Here is a 27,057-nt window from a genome sequence, read left to right on the forward strand (position 1 = left end):
GTTCGGAGGGGCAATGTTCGGAGGGCGACGTTTGGCGAAGCGAACGAGGTAAGGAAATAGCACACATTAGCCAACATAGTTTTCTTAAAATCTATCAACAAATTAAATTCTGCATTGTAAGACTAACTCTGTAGTCCAAACACAATTTACAGTAAAACATTGGTCCGCGAAATTATGAGCCAATTTTTCAAACAATTACTGGCGGCAAAATGACTGGGGAAAAGCAAGAGTTAAGGATATACAGTGCCTTGCACACAAACCTCTTCTCTACCTACAACTACCTGTCAGATACTCTTTGCTGAATTAGGCCTCTGGTTTTAGCATTTGTAAATCCATACTAAAGTTTCGTATTTAATATTGTTTTGAAGTAAAATAGTGGCCTCCGTTTGAGATTTAAATTTTTCTTACAATTCGCAATTAAGGCTAGACACGCATAGTTTGGATATTAAAAAAAAATGGGAAAAAACGTATGCCCCCAGTTTATATCGTGAGCACATGAAAGGAAAAGAACGTATTTAATGTAACATTTGTAAACAAGTGTAGCATAGTCTCGAAAATACTAGCGTTGCAAGTTTACTTATGAATAAAAATATCATATTAGGTTCTTGTATAGTCGAATTCGTTTAGGGTATTAGTGCTCAGGAGGCAGTTAACAGTTTTCAGGGCTTCTCGGCCTTTAGTCCCTTAATTTAAAAACTCACAAAAGTCTGTAACAACACACCTGAAGTAAAGATATTGCAATATTAACATGAATGTATGTCTATCGTTACAAACCATCTGCAATACATCTCTAATATCTAGTTTTCTGTTTTCAAGACCTCAATTTTGTGCTCTCCCGCTCGCGGAAACTGATGACGAAAAAAGCTAAATTTGCCATTTCGCTGCAGAAAACTCCCTGCAAATGATAGTACCAACTGCTAGACGGTTTCATACTCCGGTAACACTGTAAAATCTGAAAATAAGCTCTTGATATATGTGTAATCCTTACCGTTTGTTCACTCTTCCATGGGGCCCCTGCTAAAATGACAACTCCACTAGAAGCTAGCTCAGCGTAGGCATGTAATCGCATTTCAAAATCAAGGCTACTCAACTTATTTTCTTTCTATAACCGAAACTCAATTTTTGCCACTGAAAGTTCAATTCTAGCAATTATCATTATTTTAAAGTACAAATATGCACTTCTATCCATTTATTGCCTCTTATTTGTAGATTTGACCCTCGAATTCGACATTAACAGCTGAAAACTGTTTACTGCCTCCTCAGTTAAAAAGAAACCTCATGTTTAGTCCAAATTCTGAACATTACATTCAGTAATTAGTTGTAAAACCTAATTTAGTGTACATTTTAACAAACGGTGAAAATATATAGGGGACCAGCATGTCAAGTCATTGGATAATATACATGTCTTGCGCATACTTTTTAATACCACTATACAAATGCACTCGCGAAACTGAAAACAACACCGTGTTTATATCATTAGGTTATCTCAAGCTTCGCTTTGTAAAGTAGTTATGAAAATGATGAATATATATAATATGATATCAAATTAATATGTTGCTATTTTTACTCGTTCTTCCTTATGTATGTCTACAATTCCAAAGTTTGACCCCAACAATATACGACAATATTATTCCTCGTTTTGATCAGTTAAATATACTATAGATGTTCTTAGTTACAAAGTAAACTAGGCAAGTGTTTCGCTATTAGCAGTTACAATTTTTGTACCCGATTTATACTCATTTACCACATAATCTCATAACAGAATAATCGGTTGCTTCAACTGAGAAAATATTAATTATCTGGCTTGTAATAAAACAAGAACATTGTTTCCAACAGAACTTTTAATTAACAAATACTCCTCAATAAGTGTTGACCTAGGTCCAAAATAGAGCCTTCATTATTTTAGTTTCATTTGCACAGTGCTGTAGTAATAAAATAAATGTTAAAGAATGCATATGTTTTTCAAACATAGATATCGTCGGATTATTCGGTTTCTATCCAAAACGTACGGGGCGCGTTACGTCAGAGCTGCACACGATCTGTATTGTCGCATGCTGGACATGTTTTAAAAACAAACTTAAACAGAATAGGAAATTGCTTCGTAATTAATATAAGCTTTGAACCTGAAATTAATTTTACAATTTTCATTACACATACAAATCGAATATGTATTTTTGTAAACTAGAAGTCTTATCAACGAATAAGAATGTTTTCAAAAATTCTATGATATTTACTGGTATTATACACAGATCAGTGCAGAGTCTAATTAAATACGTGTCAATGTGTTATGGAATTACAAATTCATTTATATAAATACGCGTATAGGTAAATTGATAAACATTTAACTAGCATAAGGTAAGTTAAGCGATGATAATAATTATAGAGGCACTTGTTACTTCTTTGTCGAAATTGATTTGAGCGACCTGGGAGTTTCCACTTTTTTTCTATTTTACTACTGTCATCAACTTAGAAATTTGTTACGACATAAATCGTTAAACAGGAATGGTATGCTAATTTTGAAAACAACTCTATATGTAACTAAATGTTGACTGCTTTTTAATATTAATTTTATTTGAATAAACTGCCAAGGTGTTTGAGATTCTATTTTGTAGACATTTTTGAGTAGTCTTTGACCCAGGAGACAGTCTGGCAGATATAGCAGAAATCGAATTCCTCGTAAGAAAATACACTGTTTATGTTGCAACAATTTAGTCATTGTAGACGAACATCTTTTTGTTTGTATATGTAGATGTTACGTTGATAAAAGAAAGAAATACTTAAAAGTTTAGTATAATTTTAAACATCAGTGTATTAGTATACGTTCTAAATTAAATTCAGTTAGTAAAGCCGAAGTTATTCAGTTATCAAGATTTTGGCAATGAAGCAGCTCTGACTTTAAGAGATCAGTGGTTATTTTATAACGTAGGTCAGTACTTTGATATCTAGGGCAATCTTTGCCTGAATTGCAAGCAAATACTCCCAAAAATCTCCCTAAAATGCTATTTTGTCACATGGTCCGACCTGTAGCAGAAAAAGTGACGATTTTTACGGGTACAGTTGCTGGCCGTTTCGATGGTTATGTTTTAAATCAGATCAGTGCTGCAGTTAAGTAGTGCTGTATGATAATTGATAACAGTTGTTAGATGATTTTGTAGTATACAACTACGCAAAATAATAGCAGACTGTATGAATTGTACAAGTTAGAGTTTTAGTACAAATTATGGCAGTTTTCTTAACAAGAAAATCTCTTGCTTGGTTGAATTCAACTCAGATTATGACCCATTTTTTATAAAAAGAATTTTGATATTGTTTTGAAACTTCACACATTACGTCCTTCTCATAACACGTACTTTCATATCAAGTAAGAGAACTCTTGACCGAAGTCATTCAACTTATGGCCCTTATTTGAAGCAACACACCTGGTTAAAGTTTTAAATGCAAGTTGCTATTATTGTCATATAAAATTCCAAATTTTAGCGGGTTGCGATAAAATGAGTCAGTTACACTTGGCACGTTATGGCTTTTGTTCAACTTTGAAATTGTCGAGTAGTTAAACGCACAGTCTTATGTAAAGCTCTTGTTTTATTTACACTGTCTTGTTTAACTGGCCGAAAATTTGGAAAGCGTGAGGCTGATGACATGCACCAAATGTATTTATACATTCCAGAGCGGCGTATCTATTTTCAGCTTTTTTTTTATCCGTTTAGAACTATTTGTTATGTCTATTGTTTTGTATGTTGATGGTGTTAAAACCTTCATTCAATCCCAACACTGTTTAATAATATGTCGCCTCTCCTTTTTATGCCTAAACCATTTTTATCATTTCTTCTCCCGTTTTGTAGCAAATTACCCTTTTAGATCATTACTATAGTATAAAAGTATGTAATTTCAAGGACACAAAATTGCATGGCAATCAAAATAGTATTTCGTTGGGACATAGTATATTTGTTGATTTCTGCTTTTGAACATAAAATGAACGGGAATTTTACTCTCTCGTTTAGATTATAATTTATGGATTGACTGAATCATGAAGTCCAAGAAAATAAGTCCCCGTGAATATTAACAATTTCACAGTAATTAAAACGTATTGGTTGCTGGGTGTTTAAAGCAACCCGACAACTACACCTTTTTTTCCAATACAGTTTATATCTATGATTGACCTACTTTACAACGTGTGACCACGGCTATGTTTGCTGCGCTCAAAGTTTCTGGGCAGAATACTCTTTCCGTTGGTGGTTTTATATATCAAAATATCCCAAGCGTAATTTCCCATTCAATTCAGATTAAAACTGTATAACTGTCTTTTGAATAATTCCGTTTTGAGTTATTGTGCCGAGAAGCACACAGAAGCGTAATGTAACAGAGAAGTGTTGTAAATTAATCAGTTTTTGTCTGTTTCAGAGCAAATTAAATTCAACGTTCCTTTCGTCATTTATGGATATTACTATCATAAAAACACACAAATACGACACCAAAGATAACTTAACAAGACAAGACGACGCACAGTAAGTGGCAACTATACAAAAGTCGACGTTATTAAAGTATCAATTGAATTATTCAATATTTATCAAATTGTTAACATTCTGCCAGTTAAACTATAGCGAACAACCAAAGTGATATTCTGTTTGTGCGATTTTGGCCTAACTAATCCCAATCCGGACTAACTTGTACGTCGATGCAAGTTTTGACTTCTAGTTCCGCCCTGCTTTCTGTAAAATTTTACTTCGCTCTGAAAGTTGTATTCGCTTTCTATTTTTTAGTTTTCATGTGTTATCACTCTGATTAAAATGTATAATCTAAAATGCAGATCACGAACTAGAAAATAAGATTTGACAAGCATAAAGAGAAGCTGAAAATACACACGATATACACATTACTATATCAAGATATATATAGCTACCCGATATGAAATACGTTTTGCAGGGGGTTTCCAAATATACGCATTAAAATGAAAGTGTAATTTGGACATAAAATGTTTTAAATGACTGAAATAAAAAGTGTTAATTATGACATATTGAATTCATATTCATGCGAGAACATATCTTAACCAAATTTATTAACTACAGTTCAACTGTGAAAAATCATATACAAGAAATGTTATAAAAGGGAATTAATTACTTCGTGGGATCGGTATGATATGATTTAGTGCTTTTTACATAATAGAAAGTTCTCGTATGAACAATTAGATCTTTTTATTCATCTTTTTAAAATAATTTGTGTACATGTTTTGAAAAAAATCAGTTTTTATCTTAGAACTTTGTATTCGAATTTGCGACACTTGAATATCCGCCACCCTCTGCGAAACATATTTTTGTAACCTTTTTATTCAGTCGCGACAATCAGTTAGATAGTCTTCTTTTGGTATCTGTTTGAGACACTGGTATTTACCAGAACTTCCTGTCTTCTATATACTCCAGAAGAGCATTTTCTGAAGCACTAGAAATATTAGAAATAAGAACTGGCATGAACTCGGGTCCAGTGAGTAACATACACGTTTTCAGAGACCAAGAAAACTTTAACATTCTCGAACTTGTGTTTGGAGGCAATGTCATAAATCGGATTGAACCTTGACCATCCTTTGCTTGGAAGATTCTTAGTGTAAAGAACTTTAAATTTCTTAAGCACAGAGTTATTAAAGAAGCGTCGATTAACTGTATGAGTTACGGAAAGGCATTTGCATCAACAGTACTGCTAGAATAAAACAGCGTCCAAAATATTTCAATACAATGTACATTCCCATATCAAGTTCTTTTTTTCTGGGCCGCTTATCAAGGATTCTATATCTCATTTTGTGCTTTATATTGTACGTTGTACAGCGGATAGATACGAAATAGTCGTAAGACAGTCTTTTCCTGATTACATTCTGTGCGGTTACACAGAGAAGCTGACTTTGATAAATCATCACCTTTAAAAAAGCCACTCTGACCTGTGGGTGTCCCAGAAAAAAATCAAGACAATTTTCTAGTGTTACATTTTTTTTTATTTCACATCCCTTTCGACAAAAACGCATACAAGTTAATCCTTTTTACATAAAAGCACTGAAAATGTGAGGAAAATTGTTGTTTACAAATTAAGCGTATAATGTACTAAATTGAATGAAAACGGTAGAACATTCCCCCTTTTGCAAAACATGAATTCTAGAGTTTAACAAAATGCCATTGTTCACCAATCTTGCATTTTTATCAATATCTATCTTTTTTTACTCACTTTATCATAATTCATTGTCGTATAGATATTCTAAACCAAACTTAGAGGTAAAGAACATGTTAACATAATTAACCAAAACTTTGGGCGAGTAACGTTAATGAGTAATGAATAATACTAGTTTAAAATATACTTGACTGACAAACTACTATACTTACGTAAACATTCCGGTTTAGTGTACCCGGTAGAAACCATCTATTATCTACGCATTTATAATAATAGAAGGTATTGTGCGGATGTAAAATTTTTGAATGACTGAAAGAAAAAGTGTTAGTTATGACATTCAGAGTTTATGTGAGAACAAATTATAAGCAGACATTTAACAAAACATCCAACTGTAGAAAAGGGGATAACAAAGAAACTGGAGTTATATTCCACTTAATAAAGAAGAATTTGTAACTCACGTTGTGGTAAGGCATGATTAGATCCTTTAAATATAATGTTTAACTAGAAGAAAATAACAGTACTAGTAAAAAGCTTTCTGTGTTACAATTTTCCATATGCTTTTAAAAAATAAAAAAATATTTTAAAACTTTGTATTCAGTGTTTCAACTTCTCAAAACTTTGCATTAACTATCATCTGCTACGTGCAATTGTTTTACAAAGACTTCAGCCTTCTCATTAAAAGATATTCTAATTATGTCGAATATTGCTTAAATTGAGTTTCCATCTAATCATTACACAGGCAGAAAGCGTGTAAGAGATCAGGCACAAAATTTACAAACACACCTGTTGTATTCCATTTAAAGCTTTTAAGGTCATTGGCAATAATATATATGTATATTTGTCGAGTTTACATTGTTTCTCGGGCAACTTCCAGTAAAATGCAAAACTATTTTGACGACACAACATAAGTAAACATTTATGTCAAAAAAGGGACCTTTGAACTTAAAAAACATAAACGATCAATATGTTTAGTTTTATCAAAGCTATCATACTTATAAATATCTATTTGCATATAGATAACATTGTGCCTATGATTTTGAAGATGTGTCGAGGAGTATATCGTACAATAATATTATTTAACTAAATAGTAACTACAGGTCATGTTAAACGCTAAGCCTTAACAAATTTTGAAATTTAAACCTTAAGTGCGCACCGACCGACACAACATTTATGGTATATTTGATCCAGATGATGATATTTTAGATGCGGTAGTATTAATAACCCAAAATAATGTCGTAAATTTTCTTCTTAAAATATCTGTTTGAAACTACAAAAATAAATCTAGCCAAGACCTTGGTCATTCTAAATCCACTTCTTTTGATAACGCAAAGCGTAAAAGATAAATGAAATATTTATCCCAATTTTAAAGGCATTGAACTGCATTTACGACAACAAAAAGTAAGAGAAAATGTTTGTTGATATCTGAAAATCGATGCAAACTTAGTTACTGACAGATTATATGTCATGGAAACCCATAAAGATACCTGTTTTTACCGATGTTTTCATTTAAAATTGAAAAAACGTTTGTAATGGGATCGAGAGGTTTAACTTTAAAGCTTTATACTTTACAACAATGAGGTACATATTCCTCGTCAAGAGAGCAGCGGCCCGGGTTCTGTTTCCCAACCGAGCAAATTTTTTTCTTAACTAGGCTTTTTTAAGATAATTTAGAAACAAAATCTTATTATTAATGTTTATGATATTAACAAACATTAATTTTAAAGAAAGAACATTTTTAGTCAAAATCTGCAGGTAAAAGCCTTTAAATGTAAGCTGTCGCTTTAAACGTTTGCTCTCCATTACATGTCTTATTGATTTATACTTTTTAAGCCCAAGTCTCGCTGGAGGGTAGAAAGTTTTGTGCGTAGTAGTTATCGAACTGGGTAACAGAAGGGCCGTGGCTCTATCCGGGTGCCCATCCATGATATAATGTCGGAGAAGACACCTGAGGTCTTCAACGATGAAAAGCTGGAATATCGCCGTATGACTTCATCTGTGTCAATGTGACGTTAAATCCGACGACAAATTAATACATATTGTGAAATATCTCATTCCATTCTAAACATTTACTGTTTATCAATTTTGTTTTAGAAGTGCCCTATTATCTGTTGTAAAGCTGAATATGTACAAATCTGCATGGAATACCTTCAAAAAGTGTCATGATGTCACTTTCATGTACTCTTAGTACTGTAATTGTAACAGAAGACTGCTGTATTTCAGAGACTTCATGTCATTGTTCTAAAATTGTTTGACAACTGCTTCATATGCGATAGCAGCAGATGATAGATTTTAAATTTTTGTAAAAGGTTTCACATTTCAACATTTATATTTTAAAAGTAATTTTTGGCACATATTTTTCCTTGGAAGAAGTTATCCAACTGGCTCGCTAAAGGAAGGTAGTTCTACCCAACTGTCCACCCGCGTCTGAAATCATTTACGATTTATATCTTCCGTCACCAACAAAAGCTGGAAAGCCACCAAATGACCTATAATTCTGTTGGTGTGATGTAAAATTCAACAACAACATCTCACCAAATGAACAATAACTCCAAAATATAGAATGTATGAACTTTTGTTATCCATCAGTGTATTACAATGGCATCCTTTGCAATATACTACGAAAGGTACACATTTTAGAGCCATATAAAGACAAAGTGGAAAAACATATATTACATTTATTTTTTTGAATCTATATACATGTATTGTAATATCCTTCCTTTACAAATGTGACTCATCTACATATGTTCATTAAGTATTATTTGCATTTATAAAGGGCGATCTTTAAATTTCAGGTGAAGTACGAACAAGTTTTCCACAAATATGATAAATAATGGAGATTATTGCTGAGCCTTTGAATATAGGTAATACATCTTCATTCCACGTGTAGATTAACAAAAATACTATTTGTTGCCATCCCTAACTTTAATACGAAATATAATGATTTACCAGATGTATAGGTATAATTTATGGTGTCTGATTTTTGCCATTTCGGTATTTAGTTCTGTCGCAACGACCAAACAGCTATTGTCGTCCCCCCGCCAAACGCCGCCCAACCGAACGTCTCCAAACTAAATGTCGGTATGGTGCCACTCCACATATCATCGAGCCGAATTTCGCCCCGCCAACCGTCGAATATCACCCTGCCAAACTTCGCCTACCTTAAAGTCGTCCCGACAAAAGGGTCGACATTTGGCTGATGGCAATATTCGGCGGGTCGACATTCAGGAAAGTATTGTTATATTTCTTAAGAAGACTTTAAAACTTAGTTACTGACAGACTAAATGCTATGGAAACACATGAGAATTAGTGTTACTATTTTTTCCATTCAAAATTAAAAAACGTTTGTAAAGGGGATACTAGAGGTAAACTGCCTTAATTATAATTCTAGTATGGCTAACAATGCTTTAATCATCACAGCGATGTTAAGTTGATGTCACGCCGACGTGGTATTTAGCACCATGGACGCATCTAGAAAAAGCGCTTTCAAATTTAATCAGATATTTTCCTTGAAAACATGTTTAAAACGAAATGTCACATAGCATAACTATCTTAGTAATTAACACACACAAGGAGTTGGTTATTAGCTGTGCAGAATAAATCGTCATCGTTTGCGCACTAATGAAACTATTCCGAAAGACGTATTATCATTTTTCGGTCCTAGCATGTAATAAGGAGCGCAAAGACTAATCATTTGGCGCCATACATGCTCCAAAAAACCAAAAAAAAAAACCCCCAAAAACAACAGTTCTATCATATTCGATCTATATTTTACAAAACAAGATATATTCGATTGGAAATAATTTAGAGCAAAAGAGTGCTTTAACAATATTTATACACCCTGCCCTCGTGAAATTATAACGCATATCGTATAACCGCCCATCATGCATACAAAGTGTTAAATAAAATCTGGAATTTAGATCCCTCGGAAGCATCGAGAACAAGGCAAACAGTGAAAATTGCAGACTCGGTTTGATTGAGTCTGTTCATGGGCAGTAATGAAAAATGCAAAACTGCCCACGCCCCCTAGCACCGGCTTAAGCAGTATTCAATCTTCAAATCTAAATGAGTTGAAATCAATGATCCCTAAAGACCAGAAAATATAACAACACTGAGATGAAAGCACTCTTTTGCTCAGAATTATTTCTTTAATCTTTATATTTTAGAGTCGTCATGTACGTATTCCTTAGCGGTGTATCTGTTTAGACCCGGGTTCAATACCCGACTCCGGGTGTTTATTTTCTTGATTTGGCTCTGTATCTGACAGTTTAGAAACAAACATATACGTTCTCTTATTATGACCAAACGTTAATTATATAGAAGAATCATTTTAAGTCAAACTCTGGTGGACAGTGCCTTCAAAAACAAGGATAAACATCGAACAGAAAAGTTACTTTCAAAGCACGCTGCCTTTCAAATGAAATGTGTGTATATACATATACGCATGTGAACACAGACACTACTGACACAATAGACATATAAAAGAATTCAGTTGGAGCACCACGTTTGAAAGGGTTAGTGGCAAAAACACGAAAAACTTAACAATCGCACATGTAAAACAAGAAATTTGAATATTGTTTCTTCATTTAGTGTCTCTGAAATGTGAATGATACTTGTATTGAATTCTAAAGAATATTTTTGAAATGTACCAGCATGCGTACATCTATATTAAAGGTGCAAGTGACTTATTGAAAGGAGTTGAATATACATATTGCGGAGGAGTATATATCCAAAGTGAAACACTTCTTGGAAGAAAATGTAAGTACGTGTTTTCTCAGAAATTATGAAAATCTGAAATTTCTCTACTTACATTAAACAATTTAAACATTTTATTTAAATTAATGTGATAAGGCAGCACATTTTGGCTGAGTTCCTAAAAGCGCGTTGTATTTGAATTAATGTAATATGGCAGCCCAGCTCAGCAAAGTTCTTAAAAGTATGGTCTATTCAAATCGTTGTGGTATGTCAATACAGTTCAGCCAGGGTCTTAAAAGCACGGTTTATTCAAATCAGTTTTATATGTTTTAACTTAATACAACTCAGTTGGAAATGCAATGTTAAATACAATATGTTCTGTTTTACAGGGAAATCGCGATATGCCATAATTTCTCAAGGTTGTTTGTACATATATACTAACAAGAATGCGAAGAAAACAGAATGTTCGTATTCTTTAAAACAGTTTGTAGGGTAAGTGTAAGTTGAATTAGGTTAAATTTGATAAACTTGAAATAGGATATGAGGAATTAATTACTCAATTAAGTGAGTTTGTAGGCTTTATTTAATAACATAATCACATGTCTGACTGGTTACAATGTCTGCGAGCACTTGTCCCTTGAAGAATTCATTCATACTACAATAAATGGTTTGTATGGATTGCAAAGGATCGGTGATTTATCCAGATCCTGTTTTATTTATTTTCAAGGCATAAACATTACATTATTATAATTGGTTAACGCATGTATATTCTGCTCAGTCTGCATTCCTATTTCAGTGCGGTGGAATGTGGTCCTGAAAATGGAGAGGATATTTGTTTCTGCCTCAGATACAAAAATGCACGAGCACCTTTAATTTTCTCCTGTGATACCTTGGATAGAAGAGAAGTATAAAAGTCATTTAGTAAAATATAAACTTACTATTTGAATAAGAAAAAATGAGAAAAAGAATCATTGTAAAGACAACGAATTCATTGTTTGAATGAAGTTAAATTACGCTAGTGTACATATTGTTCATTTTCATAATGTAAATGTCAATGATAATCTTAATTATATATACATGTATCTTAATAGTTGCCTGAACAGATTCGGGCATGATGAAAGACATTTGTAGGTAGCACTTTCAGAAAAAGAAGATTTTTCATCCCTTAAGTGTTGGTATCTGCACTTTGTTTACTAAGTAGCTATTATATATTTTAGAAATGGATTGATAATTTCTGCTCAGAAATTTCGGAAGTTCAGTCAACATTATATAATGTGTCGGCGTGAGTAGTTCTAGTTACGTCTTTAACTTTAGTAGAGGTTAATTAAATTTTGCTCATGTCATTGGTATGTGTCAGTTTCTAGATTTAACTCATTTTCGATCTGAAATTTTAAAATATAGATAATCCCAGTTTGCAGTATTCTTCAGCAAAAGATTTAACATTTTGCTTCTTTAGCAGTATAAATGCGTTTTTACTGCTGATGTGGGTATAAATGCAATGGTTGTAATTAAAGGCCCCTTTAAGGCCTTCATTCGCACATTGTTAACACACTCATGAATTTCATTTCAAAGTTATTGTGTTTTTCATTACAGGAGTAGATGTTACAAAACAAATAAACTTAAAACAGATTTACTTCATAATAATTATGATATTATTAGATTATTGATAAAAGTCATTTCAGAATCAAGAAATCTTTATTTTTCAGTGATAGCGGATTCGGAAGTGCAGCCACAGTGCCTAAGAATAGATTAAGTAAGACATCGTTAAATAGAAAACATTTGTTTTTGTATTGAAATGTTGAATATAGATAGCAATAACTATTTAACAAACTGATTTTACATCAACTATAGGCACAATTGATGTTGCATGTATACCTCGATTTAAAAACAGTTTTCACTATAAGGAAAGGAGTTTTGATAACTGAGCCTTCTGTGATTGCAAATAAAACTATTCTGACAATGTGTTATCATTTTTAGGAACAAAGCTGCTTAGGTAAACATATGAGAAATATGTACCCCGGAAATTATAACAAAAACATTGACTATGCTAATTTAGTCACAGAAGACTTGAAACATCAAGTCGAACAGCTTATAAACAGGGTGTATTATTTGATTGAAATAAATGTATGGTAGTCTGATGTGGAGTGTACGTTCATGTTACCATTCTTAAAGCAGCTTTATTGCTTTTAATTGAATAAATATACGTAATTCAAAATCGTCAGCAATTTTTTATGATATACATTTGTATTTTTTTTTAAACAAGTCATGTGAATTTTAAGGTTAGAAATGAAATGGAAAATTATCGTAAGCACATGCTGTACAAGACAGTTATTTCCAAAGAATGCTTGAATTAATGTTAATGCTAGCCCAATAATTTGAGCATTCAAGTAATAAGTTAAGACACATCCGTGTTAAGTCTAAGAATAACAAATGATTGTTCCTAAAAAAACTAGATGTAACAGAAAAACAAACAAGCAACTATTAACAATAACAAATTATATTTTTAAAATTTACATTGCAAATACTTTAAGATATCAACTTGATGTAAATTCTAATATTTAAGAACAGTTCATGGTCACATTTGAATTTTAATTCAGTCGGTATTAATTCCAAACTTTTCACAAAATTCAAACTGGATTAAAGCCGGGGCTAGGGGGGCGTAAGAGGTTTTGCACATTTCATTTTCTCTCATGAATAGACTTATCAAACCTAGTCTGATATTATTCTCCTTGGTTGCATTCTTTGCTTCCCAGGGATCTTTTTTTACAGATTTTAATACATATAACTGCTGTAACCAGGTCGTTACCATAGAATATGAGTCCCCTCTTCAAGGAAATCTTAATGTAAATCCATCAAATGTTAAATGTCCAAACTGGTAATATTTTGTTATTGAGAAGTTTAAGTTTTTCAACAAGATCTTAATTTAAGTTCTACCTAACCTCATACAGTTTTCTATGTAAAGCATCATGGAAGGTTCCAGAACCTTCTTCAATCAGCTAGAATCAAAAGTTAAATTCTGGCAAAACCTAGAATATTCCGCACTTTGAAGAATATAAGTACCGTTTTTTCAGTATTCGTGATAAACCCTTGTGCGGAAAACTATAGAATATAAATAAATTGACATTCATGAAGTCCAAGAACTAGGTCAGTGTTCACACTGAGCCATCAATATAAAAATAATAAAGTAATATATAAGGGGAAATGACATGTACATAAACATGTCAAGAATTTTTCTAGACCGTTCCTCATTCTGAGCTCACGGAAATACGTCTAGTAAATGAATGTTATTCCTGTTTTCTAAACACAACTGAATCAAATCTGTTCCGTCATATTTTAGAGGTACATCACGGAAAGGAAGAACCAGCAAGGTATGACGAAGTTAAGGAAAGCCATTTCAAAGAAGCAACATGTTCTCCAGTCCAAGCATGTGGTATGTAAACGACAATGCCTGAAGGGCTGCAGTTGCGTTTCTATTTTATTATTTAGTGTTATCAGTTTGAACGGAACACATGTATCATCAGAGAAAGGGATTTTGAAATGATAATACGTAATAACTTAAAGGCTACGAAAAAGAATTTCAAAGAGGCAACTGGGTTCTAAGTTATATTACAGTCTTTCTTTCAGAAGACGATAGGAAATATGACTTTCCGAAAGTATTACGTGGAGCAACGAGCACTGACCAGGACAGGTTTTATGAAAATGTGGAAACTAAACATACAAATACAACTTTTCAGTCAGGTAAGGACTACCATAGTTGATTTAGTTGTTTATTGGTTTCTTAAAAAGAAACGTGCGGTACTAAATCTTGAGTGGCATAAGTCTTTGAAGTTTTCTGAACAAGGCAGTCTGAAAGACAGCTAAATCCTCCGCCATTGTTATGGAAAGTGAAAGGGTAAACATTTGACCTTGAGCTGTGACCTTGACCTTGACCTGACATGGCTGACCTATAAATTATGCACATCGTCTTAATGAGGTGATTATTTGATCCAAGTTTCATGAAAATCCTTCAAGGGGTTTAGGAGATACAGATCTCAAACCTTTGACATTGAGTTGAGACCTTGATCTTGAGTTGACATGGCTGACTCATGAGTTCTTGATGAAGTGATCATTTGACCCAAGTTTGATGAAAATCCTTCAAGCGGTTAAGGAGATACAGAGTGGACAAAAATGAAAAGCTCAAACCTTAGACACTAAGTTGTGACCTTGACCCTGAGCCGTCATGGATGATTCATCAGTTCTGCACATCGTCTTGATGAGGTGATCAATTGACCCAAGTTTAATAAAATGCCTTCAAGGAGTTGAGAAGACATAGAGCGTACACAAAATGGAAGGCTAAAACCTTTGACCTTGAGTTGTGACCTTGGTCTTGAGCCGACATGGCTGACTAATGGGTTTTGCATATCGTTTGATGAGGTGATCATTTGCCCCAAGTTTCATGATTATCCTTCAAGGGGTTTAGGAGATACAGAGCGGACACAAAATGGAAGGCTCAAACCTTTGACCTTGATTCGTGACGTAGACCTTGAACCGACATAGCTGACTCATGCATTCTGCACATTGTCTTGATAAGGTGATCATTTGACCCAAGTTTCGTGAAAATCCTTCAAGGGTTTAGGAGATAAAGAGCGGACACAAACTATTACGGAAGGACGGAAGGACGGAAAGACGGAAGGATGGAAGGACGGACATAGACCATTCCTATAACCTCCCACCACTCGTGGCGAGGGATTGAAAATAAATCTCTCTGGTGCATAATATTTTATTACAAATTTTCTGAAAAGCTGTACGAGACTTTCACAAGGCGAGTCTTGAGAGAAAGGGATTTTTCTGAAAAAAAAAGTTCAATGTTCATACGATGAACGAAATATTTTTTGAAAAGATAACTACATCTTAGTTTTATTTCATTTTTTTTTATTTATGTCTCACCGACAAAATCAAATGTCATTAGGGGACTATCCAGTTTTGTTAGTGGAGGAAGACCCCAGGTGCCACTCCGTGCATTATTTTATCAAGAGCGGGCACCTGGAAAGAACCACCGACCTTCGGTAAGCAAAATTACAACAAAATGATAATTTTAGAGAATAAGCTGACTGGCTGCTTAAAGCAAGTGGTTGCTCAATACCTGTGGTCACTAAGTAAACGCAGGTTTAACTGTATACGTGTGGCTTTTATATGTCTGTGAAAGCAATTAAACAATATATAACTATAGATGTTACTCTTTTCTATATTTCAATAGAAATTTCCAGAGTGAAATCGAAAGCTTTTACAAACGAACTTAAGCTAACGATTGGTAGAAGACAAGGTAAGTATAATTTATACAAACACCGCGTTCATTTTGTTTTTGATTAATCAGCAATGTGTATCCAGACAACTTCATAGGTATTTTAATAAAGCAGTGTTTTATGAAATCACGACTTTCAATTTTTGATTTAATATATGTTAACTTGGCTGAACTTAGCTATTTATCTGTGATTTTTGGTAGCAGCATTAACAAGTATGTACAAATCATTTGTTTAATATTCTAAATTTGAATGTAACATTACAATGTGTTATGTATAGTCTGTGTGCAGATTTTAGGTAGATGTCTTTGTAAATTATATCGTTCGAAAGGCAACGCACTTTGCTGCCGAAGGCCCAATAATTTGTTACAAATTGTATGTATTTTTATGTATTTGTGATGGCATTACAATATCATTTATTACGATTTAGGTTAAGAGGTGTTATCCGTATTGATTTGTGTAAAATGAAACTAAATATCACAACTGAGTGCTTATTTGTTCAATTTGTGATAGTCAGTAGTTCTTGTAACTGATGAAATATTTTGTTAGTTACTGCGGCGGTCTGTACATCTACTTATAGAATCGTGTAATGAAATCGAAAACAACATAGAGTTGTAAATTGTAAAAGCCTTCATTATCATTATTTTTACAAACAGCTAATAAAACATCAATGGCGGAGAAAGGACCATTGCATACTACAAAATCTTTGTTCGCAAAAGGCTTGACGGCATCCAGTCCATTTACTGAATCATCCTTCGGGTCTATACGTAGTGCTGCAGAAAAATCCTTATCTCACCTGTCTGTGAGAAGGCAGGAAAGCTTGTATGACAATGATACAGACGGTAGAAGAAATAGCGACTGCACATCACGAAAAACAATTTCTGAAAACGCGGAAGAGTTGAAAAGCATGAAGGTATGTTTAAGTGTATTTCCATTTACCTAGCGCTGCAATGAAATTTTGTACTTTTTTATATATAGAAGACTTGCACTTCATTAGTTGATGTTGATAATCATTTAAAAAATAAATGTTTTATGTATGTTAACTCTTTTAATATTTTCAGAGGTTTGAAAGCTACGAGTATTTTTGTGACCAGAAGGAAAAAGCAAAAAGGTAAGTCATTGTGGTCGAAATAATATTACTTTTGTTTGAATACATTTCGTAAAAAATGAACTGCTTTTTTAATGATGTTAAACTTTGTGGAAATAATAGTCATATAATCCTCAATATACACGCTAATCATTCGAAACACACTTCTGCATTTCAGGTTATTAGATAGAATGACTGACGGAGTATTTGCAGTTATTCCTGGTGAATCGACAAAACACGTAAGTGGAAATCTTAACACTTCATTATATCAATTGCTCGGTACCTTCTAAATTAGAAACAAAACTTGGTGTGTTTGTTTCCTATGACACATTTACCATTATTTAGCAAGCAACTGTGTTACTGATTTTTTTTGCAGGTGCTTTGTGTCAAGACACCAAAGGGATTGAAATATTTTCGTATACATTGGCGGGTAATATTCTTGTTTTCCTTTGATTTACTCAAGGAATAATAACTTTTTTCCTTCGAAGCTATTATGTTACAGAATTTAAGTACAAATGATTGTTACTACAGGATTGTTAACGTTATTACCCGGTTAAAGGAAACACTTCATGTTTTAGTATTTTTTACATATAGTGAAAACGATTATTGTGAATTTCCCGTTTTTAAACGTCCCAATTTTGCCCTTCTAAAATGAAAAACACAGACAACTTTCCTGAAGGTAATTATCGGATATCCAAATCTTGAAATGCATCAGACTTTTTCCATATATAGTGAACACCAATAATTCATAATACTAAGAAATTTGTATAAAAATGTTACCGAACCGTCGTGTTTTTAGCCCACCATCATCAGAATTAGACTATTCAAATCACTCTGCGTCCGTGGTCTGTCGTCCGTCCGTCCTTCCGTCCGTTAACAATTTCTCGTTATCGCATCTCCTCAGAAACTACTTGGGGGATTTTGACCAAACTTTGTCAGAATGATGTACTGGTACTCTAGTTGTGTTCCCCTGAAAATAAGACTGGTTCAACAATTTTTGAGTGAGTTATGGTCCTTTGTTTATTTTTATAATTTACATAGATTTATATAGCGAAAATCTTCTTGTCCATAACCTACAACATTCAAGTTTGGACGACATGTATATTTTTGAGTGGCAAGATGAACCTTGACATGAGTTGACCTTCATCTTAACCTAGTGACCTACTTTCACATTTTTGTACCTACAGCCTTCAAATTTGGACCACATGCATAGGTTTGTGTACCGAAACAAACTTTGACCTTGACATTGACCTAGTGACCTATTTTCACAATTTTGAAGGTACAGACTTAAAATCTGGACCTCATGCATAGTTTTGTGTTCCGAAATGAAATTCGATCTTGATTTTGACTTAGTGACTTACTTTTACATTTCTCAAGCTACAGCCTTCAAATTTTGACCACATGCATAGTTTTCTGTACCAAAATGAACTTTGACCTTGATATTGACCTAGTGACCTAATTTCATATTTCTGAATCTACATTCTTCAAATTTGGACCACTTGGATAGTTTTGTGTTTTGAATTATAACTTGACCTTGATTTTTACATAGTACCTACTTTCGCATTTCTCAAGCTACAGCCTTCAGATTTGAAGCACATGCATAGTCTTGTGTACCAAAATGAATATTGACCTTGAAATTGATCTACTGGTCTACTTTCACATTTTTCAAGCTACAGCTTTCAAATTTGGACCACATGCATGGACCACATGCACAGTTTTGTGTACTGAAATGAACTTTGACCTTGATTTGACCTTGATATTTGGAACATTAAAAATGGCTAAATGGTGGGCGCCAAAATCACTCTGTGATCTCTTGTTAATAAGTGCTTTTTAATGTGTAAATGGTCGATATTGTTAGGCGCGACACCATGTGAAAACAACACACAATCATGTGAGACAATTGACGTATACCTCTCAGATAACTGTTTGCTTTTAAAAGCTTATTCTTAACTTATTCCAATTTTAAATTCTTCAGGATTTTACGCGGCGTATGATTTTAATTTTTCTCTTAAAAAGTTCAGTACTATTACACATCATAACAGAGAGCGCAAAACAAATGTTTATTATATGTTGCTCTACCATATGCATTTCCTTTCTTTTCATAATGTGTATAATCGTTCATCTACGTCTTTTGAATAGGAGAAAAGCGGCCTTGATCAACAGCAAAAGTGATTTACTTTTAACCGTTATCACCTTTTTTTCGAGATGACTGGGATGATATAATCATTAAAATCCTAGGCAAAGCAAGTAACCTGCATTCCGTCAGTACACGTTTAGCAAAAACAAACAACTAGGCACGATCAATCAATTCATTATATAAAATATGTTCATGATTCAAATACTGTTTATAAGGAATTTTTTCGTTATATTTAAAACAAAATCACCGGATTTAACGAAAACATTTGCTGGTCCCAAGGGGTTTACCTTTTTAATACAAATAGAAGAATATATTTTGTGTCCAATAACAAGATAGACTGAAGTGGAAACTTTTTAATGACCTTTGTTGTTTTAAGGAATTTTTAAGTAATGTATCAAATTTTTAAATTAAAAAAACAACAACAAAACAAATGTCATTTATAATATGTGAATGGTAAAGTCAATTGATTATATGAAACAAAGAGTGAAAAAAGATATTTCCGGAATTTACACTAAACAAATTCGGATACCGTTTGATTTTTTGAACATTAACTTTATATTCATCGTTCATAATACTCATGTACTGTTTCAGAATGAAAGAGTGTCCCTCTACAGATCGCATCAGTGTGATACATTTCCTTCTTTGGACGATTTATTGTCTTATTACAGCGCCAATGAGTTACCAGCAGCGGATTATGGAGCTAAACTCCAAAAGGGATACAATAGTATGTCGTAAATATGTGATATGTTACGTATATGAAACATAGAAAACAACGTACAAGTTGCACTAGGTAGAATACTACAATGTACAATAAACCATTGATGTTGACGTGTGGTTTAATATCAAACAGTATTATAAAACACAACAGTGTTGCATATATATATACTTCTGATTTTGTACTGTTTAAACCTTATTGTACTTTTGGTTCATGAATGTAGTGCTAATATAATTTATACTAGGCATACACGTAACAATATGCATATTGGCACAGAATCAACTAGTTTAAACATATTTTATTGCCAATATATACATATATAAACAGATAACTACGTCAATTGTACATATAATAGGCAAAAGGGTCGACCCACAAGTTCTCGCAACATTAGTAACGGGTCTTTCCTAATGCAAATACATGTATTTACATATTTAATTTACAACAATGACAACTAATAAAGAATCAACTAACCATATAAATGAAACTGTCATATACATCCTAATTTATGCTTTGTCTGGTTCTGTTCATTTTTTGTATGTCAAGGTTTTGAAAACTATCGAGCTGATATCTGTTGAAATTATCCGCAACATACAGTTGGTTAGCTCCTCAAATTAAGGTATTTGACTTTCAGACGATAGGAAGAAGATCATTTAAGTGTATATCATCTGAAGTCAGGTAACGGCCTGTCTGCATTTTGAGGTAGTTCTGCGTGTTTGAAAATACATTAAACCGTATTTTTTCAAACTTCTATGTACCAGTTTGAAAGCATTGGTCATTTTTTTCAATTTTAACAAAGAGTTTCTATGGAAGATGATACTTTGTATGACATTTTCGCGTACAGAAAATTTCCAAAGTGTATACTTTTCCTGAAATTTTTCATAGGTGTAGGTTTAGTTATTTTCATTCATAAGGCTAAACAAAATTCATTGGTCCTTTCACAATTCACCAAATATAAGTTAGATTCTTTGCACTGCTACTTGCTTTTTATTATAATTTTATATGATTTGTTTTGTACGTCAGCACCTGTCAACTCGTCAAAATCATTCTTAAGGAAATACAGGAGCGGTGACTGTTCAAACACTCAAAACACTGGATATAATAGTTTCTGCAGTATTTGTGATAACCGTTTAACAGCTACAAGGCATTACTCTAGATATTCCGAATAAATGACGTTACGCTGTCGTTTCTGGTTAATCAATCGAGCAGCTGCCTGAATAGGCACAGTATACATATATACGTACAGGGAAGTGTCCCACTTCGTGTTCGTCATTATGAGACTCTGACATAAAAATTGTCACAAACTGACATACGGGCCTCAATGTATCTGTAGTTTAATTGCAGGTATTTCTTCATCTATTTGTAAATTATTGAGTTATTGAGGTAAATGTCAGATTTTACACATAAAATACCTCTGATGTTTTTCTGTATTTTATAGCTTCCATTTCCATGTAAATTTAATTAAATTCGGTTCAATAATAAGAAAGTTGATATTTTTTTAGACTTCAGCTATTAATGTTTTTATCTCCAAAACCACTATAATGAGCCTTAAATTGTCCAATTCAAATCCGCGCCAATGTAGTTGGATTTCACGGCTGTATCGTGATTCCCGTGAAATCTAATATTTGGCGGGACATAAACCCTTCAAATAGACTGGACTAGATATCTTATAGTGCACAACATTTTATGACAGTCTTGAGACGAACTTATGTCATTTTGATTTTTATTGGTAGAAATTTTGCTCGATCGAGGTAAGAAATTTATTTGTTAGATTTTTGTATAATGTTTGAATTATGATTTCTATTTAGTAAATTTTTGTACATTCTACAGAATTTCATAAACGTTTACTTTTCGGCAAGAGATAAGCTGATTTCGGTATGTCAGGCTAATTAATTAAAATTTTCAGACTTTTGGAAACTTATTTTGAAAGAGGAATCTAAAATGTTTCGTTTGTATAAGCTCTAAGATTTGTACTGAAATTTGTGTAACATGATAGTTGCAAAGTACTCTTTGTCATAAAGTATGCCAATCATTTCGTTGTAAATTATGGAACGCCGGTACTGCATTGCTTTGTAATGTATAAATGTATATGTTTGCAAGTATTGTACTATGTATTTAATATGTAATTGTAATTTGAAATTATTGTGTGCCAATCTATAGCATACCTATACAATGTCCGTTTTGTTGTATGGTAGTTGTTCCGATGGTTGTTGTCCCTAGTTCGTCCATCCTGTCACAAAAAATCCTTCTATAAATATATTGAAGACACACAAAACATGTATGTAATTGCATATGACGTGATGAATTTACATGAAAATATAAAAAATAGTGTTTTTCTCACCTAAATTCTGTTTAGGATCAGCTACTGGTATTTGTGGAACATGAAGTTAATATTCAGTGGCAGTGAGTATAATTAAAGAAAAAGCTATACACCAAGACATTGTTAGCCATGACTCTAATGCAGTGTCACTTCGATTATGTTGTTCTGGTATTTCAGTTTGACCAAATACTGGAAGAACAGGCTTCAAATTACCCAAAAAAGCTTATTCGGATTTTCCTTGGTCCTTAGCAATTTAGGTCCTTGAACTGGTTACCATTGGTTCAAAGCGTTGAACAGTAAACTCTCTGTCATGTACATAAAATTAAGATTGGTAAAGCCCCTGAGTACCTGAATGATAAATATGTACCCCTTAGCTCAATGCATGAGCAATGCACAAGGTTTAGAGTAACTGCTTTCCCTGGTCAGGATTCCAGCGTTTGTTTTTGTACAACGATACTGGGCATTTCTCATTGCCCAAGGTTGAAAGCTTTGGTAAAAAGACATTTGCCTCCAACGGTATTGTTTTGTGGAATCACATTCCGCAGGATCTTAGATAGATTACTTGTCATTCAAAGTTCAAACATGCCATCAAAATCCAAATAATGGCCAGTTAGTTTATATACTTTCTAATTTCCTTTTTATATAGTCACTTTTATGTTGCGCATGATATATATTTCTGTTATTAATACTGATCCCTAGGTGTGTAATACTTGCAATAATGTAATAATACATAAAACTAAATTATCTGTGATACACTTGATTTCAAGATTTAATTTGCAATTTCATAGTTAAAACAAATACATAAGTTTCTGTGTCATGCCGCCAAATGGAAGTAAAAGGAACTCTATCTAATAGCTGAGGACCAAAGCTGATTTATATCTCAAAATACTTCAGTGAAATTCATAGAAGTAAGCTTTTTATAACGTTATCAAAACTTTGGGGATTTTTATGACCTAATAAACGTAGTGAGCGGACATGTTTTCTTGTCCTGATAAAAATCGGTATATGATTTAGGACTATAGGAATTACATTAACAAATTAAATCATGCAATCTGATAAATAGAATATAATTGATGCAAATATGATTTAAGGAGGTAAGTTACCTTAATATTTGTATGTGCGCATGTCCAACCGGAAGCTAACGTGACGATTTACGACGACGTTTACGACAAACTAAATTTGTATATCCATCCTTCTGGGGGAAAATCATGAACCTGTTTCCTATCTGATGCTTCATGGTTATATAATGCAAAACTGATGAATACATTGCTGCAGAAACGCTTCGAAACAGTGTTGCCTTAAAATGACCTCACTGACGTCATGACGTTACGTGTCAGTTACCGCGCAAAATTTATAGATTTAATTTTGAAAGTACGTAATTCTGTGCAATTTCTCTACTTTAATTATTTTCAAACAGCCATTACTTGCTGAAATATTTTTTATGAGTAGGCGGAAATGACGTTTCCGCATGTAAAGACATTAGATATTTATAAATCTCTACTAGACAAAGTTAGAAGAGCAAATAATCAAACAGAGGTGACAATATGTAATATTTGCCCACGTGAAGACACAGATGTAACAGACTTTAAACAATCATTGCAGATCTTGCCAGCCACTGGAATATAAGATGCATTGACGCATTTACACCGTTCTATGGAAGGGAACACGTTCTAACCAGTCGTTATTTTAATGAGCCGAATAGAATTCATCTGTTATATTCTGGTAAAAAACGCTAACTTGTTACAATAAATCATGAAGTAAATATTATGTCAAATTTCGACACATGTACCTTTCAGCAAAATTCGCTTATATGCCCCAGGTTTTATCAAGGAAAGCGTCAGGCCAAGCAGGATATTTCATTGCACTATTTGCAATGTAAACAATCATAAAACATGTGACAATAGAAATCGCCACGGGGCATTCACAGGAAAATTCTACAACTGTAATAACACTGGACATATATCCCGCTATGGCAAAGTTCAGTCAGGAGGATCTTAGAGAACTGGGTTCACAACTGGCACACATACTGAGTTGAAAGCTCAGCTCAGAGATGAAATTATACAGGAGTTAAAATGTGACATACTTGGCATTGTCAACCAAGATACTAAACATCTACAGGATGAGGTGAGTTCTCTGAAAACTTAAATATTAATATTAAAAGCACACGCGGAATCATCTCAATTCTAGCATGATGAACTGACACAAAATGTGCGTGGTATGAATCTAGATATTTCAGGAATTCCAGGAGGTACTGGCAGGACCAATGAAGATATTGAATCTAAAATTCTCGAAGAAGCCAGGAAGAGAAATATCCACCTCACAAGCCGTGACGTTGATAAGTGCCACAGGAAAGGTAAAACTGTATATAACGTTAACAGAAGAGTGATTATCAAATGCACTATTTCGAAGGTTGGCAGCGCCTGTATGCTTCTCTAGGAAGTTATAAGTCGATGGTATATAAGTACAGGAAAATTTGACTCCTTATCATGAAAGTCTGGCCTTCCATGCGCGACAGTTAAAAAGAGGAAAATACATAACAAAATGATGGGTAGCAGGCTGTAAGGTGTATGTTCAGCTGCGAAATGAGAAACCACGTTCGAGTGATATTGGGCAGGGATGTGATCTAGGAGATAAGAGACAAGGGTTCGTTCGCAACCCGGTGAAAGTGCATAGTTTGACAGCTGTCAAATACTGTGACCATGAATAGAAAGTTTATATACCTGTATATTGTATATTGTATAACATAGCAGAAGAAATTGAAATCGTTGTATATTTGTCATACGTACTCCACTTGAAAAAGAGACAAAACTTTAATACACATGTATATCCATTTTGTACATTCTTACTTATTCCAGTTTTTTCTTTGAATGTAAGAAGACTCCATAAATCAATTATTTCTTAATTTTGCGAAAATCACACTTACTTCTAATTAGACAGTTCAGGGGAAACAATTCATACGACAACAATGTCTCTTAATGTAAAAGTTATTAATCTTTATCCATATTTTTTATTCTTCGTAAGGTACTTAATATCTCATATTATGTGTATATTTATTTGGTTGCTTTTAGTGTAAAATTTAGGTGTATCTTCCACGAGAGAACACGGTATGCAACATTTTCACGAGTTGGCATAGCCACAAGTGAAAATGTAAGACATTTGTTACTGAGTAGAAGATATTTTGATAGGCAACTTTCTTTTTTCCCCCTTTGTTTTGACTAAATTAACTTATTTTGTAGTTGTTTTATAATTTCATACCTTAGAAATGTACTTTTGATATTAACCATTGTTAAAAAATAATCAAATGTATTTCACACTATTATTTCAATAGTTTGCTGAAATATTATTATAATACGCTATGTATCAACGCCTGTATGCCCGTCGGCATACTTAGTCTGTCTGTATTCCTGTCGATTATGTAAATATTTATGTCTTTCAGCTAAATTAATGTTGTTTATTTTTGTCGATGTAAATATTTGTTCGTTCTGCTGTAATATTAATGTCGGCTTTGTCAACGTAAAATCACAATGCCTAGTACTACTAGTATTATCGATTATCTTTTTTTTCACATCAGTACCTTCCGTTTGTACAAGGGAAACAATTCCTACGATAACATGTTTTCTTTTATGTTAGAGTCATTGATTTTTAACCCTAAATTGTGGCATTTGAATGTGCTGCATGACTATCTTGCCTGTATGTAGTCCGTCCGCACGACTGTCCGTCTACATTTAACTATGTAACATATTACTTACTTAATATATCTGTTTTCATATTAGTTAAAAGTTTCATAATGTAAATATTTTGTTATGTTGCCGTGTGTATGCATAAATGTCCGTCTGTGAACAAGTCTACACATCCGAATAATTCTGTACTTTGTATTATGCGCCTGTTAGACAACATTAGGATGCAAGAATGTAATCAAAACTGCACGAAATAGCAATAAGTGGTACAATCAAGAAAATTACTTAATTGAAGTCTATATATACATGAAACGGAACCCGGGGACCAGTCAATTAAGCACCTGACGTCCATAAATTGTAGGAATTTGACTGCTAATGCTACATTCTATAGCCTGTATCAGAATATATGACGTGCAAAACATGTAAAAAGTGTGATGCCACCATAAGATATTTATGTGCTACCAGACTGACAAAAATTGACACATGAATTTTCAAGAAGTCCCGAAAATCAAGCATAAAGGTAGAAATTTTTTCAAATGAACGCTATTTATAATGCCTTCTCCAGTTTCTTTAAAAGAAATAATGCGTCACAGGGAAAGTACCATGCATTTTTGTAAATGTGTTGACACAATCTAACGAAAAATGTCATTTAATTCACTCAAAATAAACGGGACACCATAAAAAAGGCAAACAATGTATTTTGCTATTAAAGGGAGGTAATTCAGATTCGTATTATCATATTTGGTCAATTGCGATTGATAATTTGTTTCCCTTTAGTGTGAAATATCGTTTATTCCGTATTTCTCACATAATTAGCGATGTGCTAAAGCAATTACGTGACAATATTTCAATAAATCAACAGTTATTTTAACCAACCATAAAGCCTCCTATTTACCGTTCAAATAAACCTTTGAAAGAGATACTTTTTTTTCTTTTTTTTCGAATATAGTACAAAAAATGAAGTTAAATTAACACCAGCGACTCCTTCAAATACAGAATTTTC

General features: G+C 33.3%; 1 protein-coding gene across 3 annotated transcripts; it reads left to right on the plus strand.

The window, feature by feature from the left end:
- Positions 1–4,925: 4,925 nt before the first annotated feature.
- On the plus strand, positions 4,926–25,835 carry LOC123524186 (uncharacterized). Of its 3 annotated transcripts, none has more exons than XM_053539137.1 (15): positions 4,926–5,130; positions 8,943–9,011; positions 10,822–10,905; positions 11,232–11,334; positions 11,639–11,747; positions 12,060–12,124; positions 12,549–12,595; positions 14,180–14,272; positions 14,467–14,580; positions 16,079–16,144; positions 16,778–17,034; positions 17,183–17,232; positions 17,387–17,447; positions 17,585–17,638; positions 19,937–25,835. In XM_053539137.1, the coding sequence occupies exons 2-15, from the start codon at positions 8,981–8,983 to the stop codon at positions 20,078–20,080; spliced, it is 1,278 nt and encodes a 425-aa protein (XP_053395112.1). In that variant the 5' UTR covers positions 4,926–5,130; positions 8,943–8,980; the 3' UTR covers positions 20,081–25,835. The 3 variants fall into 3 exon arrangements, with proteins under 3 accessions (XP_053395112.1, XP_053395113.1, XP_053395111.1); XM_053539136.1 differs by lacking the exon at positions 4,926–5,130 and adding an exon at positions 6,364–6,614; XM_053539138.1 differs by lacking the exons at positions 4,926–5,130; positions 17,585–17,638 and adding an exon at positions 6,325–6,614.
- The last annotated feature ends 1,222 nt before the right edge of the window (positions 25,836–27,057 follow it).

The sequence above is a fragment of the Mercenaria mercenaria genome, chromosome 3 (genome assembly GCF_021730395.1).
Source record: "Mercenaria mercenaria strain notata chromosome 3, MADL_Memer_1, whole genome shotgun sequence".
In the NCBI taxonomy this organism is placed as follows: domain Eukaryota; kingdom Metazoa; phylum Mollusca; class Bivalvia; order Venerida; family Veneridae; genus Mercenaria; species Mercenaria mercenaria.

Bases quoted from the DNA above. Each gene is read 5' to 3' on its own strand.
- LOC123524186 (XM_053539137.1), top strand. From the start codon at position 8,981: ATGGAGATTATTGCTGAGCCTTTGAATATAG. The intron at 10,906-11,231 runs GTAAGTACGTGT...TCTGTTTTACAG, and splicing joins AACACTTCTTGGAAGAAAAT to GGAAATCGCGATATGCCATA. The intron at 12,125-12,548 runs GTGAGTAGTTCT...TTTATTTTTCAG, and splicing joins ACATTATATAATGTGTCGGC to TGATAGCGGATTCGGAAGTG.